A 3,712-nucleotide genomic window follows, 5' to 3' on the forward strand; every position below is an offset into this window, starting at 1 on the left:
GGGTGGGGGGAGGGGTAGAGGGGTCAGCGGCCCCACCCCGGGATAGGACCCGCCCCCTCCTCCTACCACACCCTGCCCCGTCCTCACCGATCTTCACCGGGAAGCCGGGAGGCAGTTTGAGGGTGATGAAGTCCCTCAGCTTGGCGAAGTGAGCGTTGGAGATGGCCATGAGGTCGATGATGGGTGTCACCTGCTCCGCCAGCGACAGCGGGTGCTGCTCGCACAGCCACAGCGTCGCCTTGAACCTGCCCGGGCACCGGCGTGGGTACGGGAACCCCGCCGGTGCCACGTCCCCTGGCACCCCGTCACCAACCCCGTGGGTCCTGACACCCGGTGCAACATCTCCTAGGACCTGGTCGCCACCCCCGTGGGTCCTAACACCCAGTGCCATGTCTCCTAGGACCTTCTCACCACCCTGATGGATCCTGGCACCCAGTGCCACGTCTCCTAGGACCTCATCACCACCCCTATGGGTCCTGACACCCATTGCAACACCTCCTAGGACCTTGTCACCACCCGTGTGGGTCCTGACATCCAGTGCCATGTCCCCTAGATCCTTGTCACCACCCCCACAGGTCCTAACAGCCTGGTGCCATGTCCCTTGGGACCTTGCCACCACCCTGCTGGGTCCTGACACCCAGTGCCATGTCTCCTAGAGCCTTGTCACCACCCCCATGGGTCCTGACACCCACTGCCATGTCTCCTGGGACCTCATCATCACCATTGTGGGTCCTGACACACACTGCCACATCCCCTGGCACTCTGTCACCACCCCCATGGGTCCTACACTCAGTGCCATGTCTCCTAGGACCTTGTCACCACTCACATGGGTCCTGACACCCAGTGCCACATCTCCTAGGACCTTGTCGCCACCCCCGTGGGTCCTAACACCCAGTGCCATGTCTCCTAGGACCCTGCCACCACCCTGATGGATCCTGGCACCCAGTGCCACATCTCCTAGCACCTTGTCACCACCCCCATGGGTCCTGACACCCACTGCCATGTCTCCTAGAACCTTGTCACCACCCCCCATGGGTCCTGACATCCATTGCAACACCTCCTAGGACCTTGTCATCACCCGTGTGGGTCCTGACATCCAGTTCCATGTACCCTAGGACCTTGTCACCACCCCAGTGGATCCCAGCACCCAGTGCCACATCTCCTAGGACCTTGTCACCACCCCCATGGGTCCTGACAGCCTGGTGCCATGTCCCCTGGGACCTTGTCACCACCCCTGTGGGTCCTGACACCCAGTGCCACATCCCCTGGGACCTCATCACCACCCCCGTGGGTCTTCACATCCAGTGCCACATCCCCAGGACTGTGCCACCACCCCCCACATGTCCCCTGCCACCCTGTTGCCACATCCCAGGGAGCGGGTCACCACCCCCATGGGTCCTTACACCCCAGTGCCACATCCCAGGTGACCACGTCACCATCCCCAGGTGTCCTACTACCTCAGTGCCGTGACACTGCTCTACATCGGCTCCCCGCCATGCCGGTTCCTCGTCCCTGGAGCCTTGTCACCCCCGGGGGTGGTGGTGGCCTCACCTCTGCACCTTGCTGGACATCTCGATGGGGCGCCCGATGTTGCGGGTCTCCAGGTCGAAGTGGGGGTCGAAGTACTCCTCGGGGGTGATGGCGGTGGGGTTGGTGGGACTGGCAGCAGCCCGGGGTCCTGGGGTGACACCACCGGCTCCGCTCAGCCCGACCCCCCGAGGGACCCCCAGGCCCCCTGGGCGGGGGGACACCCCAACCCCGGCCACTCACCCCGTTGTGGGTGCCGTGCTGCTGGGCGATGCCCAGGAAGGAGTGGAAGGGGGTCTTGGAGCCTGGTTGGGGAGAGAGGGGGGATGTGTGGGTGCAGCGTGGGCAGGGGACCCACCCAGCACCCATGGTGTCCCCACGGGTCATATGTCCCACCCAACACCCGTGGTGTCCCACGTCTCGTATGTCCCACCCAGCACCCATGGTGTCCCATTGGTCGTATGTCCCACCCAGCACCCATGGTGTCCCACGTCTCGTACGTCCCACCCAGCACCCATGGTGTCCCACGTCTCATACATCCCACCCAGCACCCATGGTGTCCCATGTCTCGTATGTCCCACCCAGCACCCATGGTGTCCCAAACCTGAGGGGTCACACCCTGCCATGGGCCCTGCGCCTGATGGGTCACACCCCACATGTCCCACACCTCATGGGTCACATCCAGCGCCCACCATGTCCCACGCCTGACGGGTGACACCCCGTACCCTACACTGTCCCACACCTGCCACAGGTGACATCCACCACCCATGGTGTCCCACGCCTCACCGGTGACACCCACCACCCACAGTATCCCACGCCTGAGAGGTGACACCGCGCACACTGTCCCCACCCGACACGGTGCCACCCAACGCCCGACACGTCTCCCACCCAGCAAGGGGGTGGACCTCGCACTAGGGGGCGGGTCTTGCACCAAGAGGGGGCGTGTCCCCGCTGGGGGCGGGTTCCCTGATTGGCCGACGGGGCTGTCACCTTTGCTGCGGGACTTGTCCTGGTCGGAGAGGTGTTCCGTCCTCGTCTTGGTGACCAACTCCACGTTGCTGGCGCTGTACACCTACCGGGGGACAGGATCAGCCCCGCCGGCCACCGGTGGTGGGGGTCCCACCTTTTTGGGGTTGTCCCACCCCGTTTCCCCTTTTTAGGGGGGGGAAGGTCCCACCCCGTCCCTCCTTTTTGGGGGATGTCCCACCTTGGCCTCGTAACCGCTGACCACCTCCATCTTCTCCGAGCGCCAGCCCCAGATCCCCGACTTGTTCCTGGGGAGGAGGAGAGCGTCAGCGCGCCCTCGCACGCCGCTCGCCCTCTTGCACAAGCGCTTCCTTCCCCTTCGCACGCGGTTTTCCACCCCCTCCCCCCCAGCCCCGCTGTGAACCCTCGCACGGCCCCTTCCCGCTCCGTGTTGTCCCCAACCCCGCGCCGAGGTCCACCACGCGGCAGCCCACCGCTCGAAGGCGATGTTCCGGGTGTCGAGGTGCGTGGAGACGATGGGGGGCGTCTCCGTGTAGACCACCTGCTTGTCATGGTCCACCTCCATCACCACCGCCCCTTCGTCTGCGCGTGGGGACACGGGTCAGCGCCCGCCACGGCCACCCCGCCACCCCCAAGCCTGGGGGTCACATCATCTTGAGATACGCCTGAGGGTATCTGGGAGGGCTTCGGAGGGTCCCCGTGGGGAACTGGGGGGGTCCTACAGGAGATGGAGGTCACTGGTATGTGTCGGGGTGGTCTCCAACGCTGCTGGAAAGGGGGAATTGGGGTCCCCAGGGGGTCCCTGTAGAGGATCTGGGGAGCTTATGGGGGAGTACTCAGTGTACGGTGTCTGGAGGGGTGACCAAGGTCACCAGAGGGTCCGTGAGGGTGTCGGGGGTGTCACGGAGGGGCTGGAAAGGACCTTCTCCCTTGAAGATGTAGCTGCGGCGGCCGCGCTGCCGCTTCCAGACGCGGTAGACATCGCTGGGGCACACCTTGGAGACCAGCGGCACTGCGGGCGCGTGCGCCACGTCAGCGGCACGCCACCAGGATGGTGGTGGTGGTGGTGGTGGTGGTGGTGGTGATGGTGGTGGTGGTGGTGGGGGACACCCCACCGGTCAACCCCATAACCCCGCTCACCCCAACTGGTGAACTCCCACTTCATCTCCACGTAGAAGTCGGACGCCTGGAAGAGATT

The 3,712-nt window shown here is 65.0% G+C and overlaps 1 protein-coding gene across 1 annotated transcript in view; it reads right to left on the bottom strand.

Annotated features, from left to right (window-relative positions):
• Positions 1–3,712, bottom strand: part of LOC104287545 (ankyrin repeat domain-containing protein 13D-like) — a gene marked incomplete at both ends in the record, with an annotated part of 33,281 nt that overhangs the window by 27,853 nt on the left and 1,716 nt on the right. Inside the window, 8 exons of the mRNA XM_009886267.1 lie at positions 72–245; positions 1,552–1,678; positions 1,767–1,832; positions 2,518–2,599; positions 2,735–2,801; positions 2,988–3,096; positions 3,437–3,526; positions 3,655–3,712. Of these exons, the coding sequence (XP_009884569.1) occupies positions 72–245; positions 1,552–1,678; positions 1,767–1,832; positions 2,518–2,599; positions 2,735–2,801; positions 2,988–3,096; positions 3,437–3,526; positions 3,655–3,712 (773 nt within the window). The remainder of the gene's footprint in view (positions 1–71; positions 246–1,551; positions 1,679–1,766; positions 1,833–2,517; positions 2,600–2,734; positions 2,802–2,987; positions 3,097–3,436; positions 3,527–3,654) is intronic.

This window comes from Charadrius vociferus, unplaced genomic scaffold (assembly GCF_000708025.1).
Source record: "Charadrius vociferus isolate BGI_N301 unplaced genomic scaffold, ASM70802v2 scaffold115, whole genome shotgun sequence".
In the NCBI taxonomy this organism is placed as follows: Eukaryota; Metazoa; Chordata; class Aves; order Charadriiformes; family Charadriidae; genus Charadrius; species Charadrius vociferus.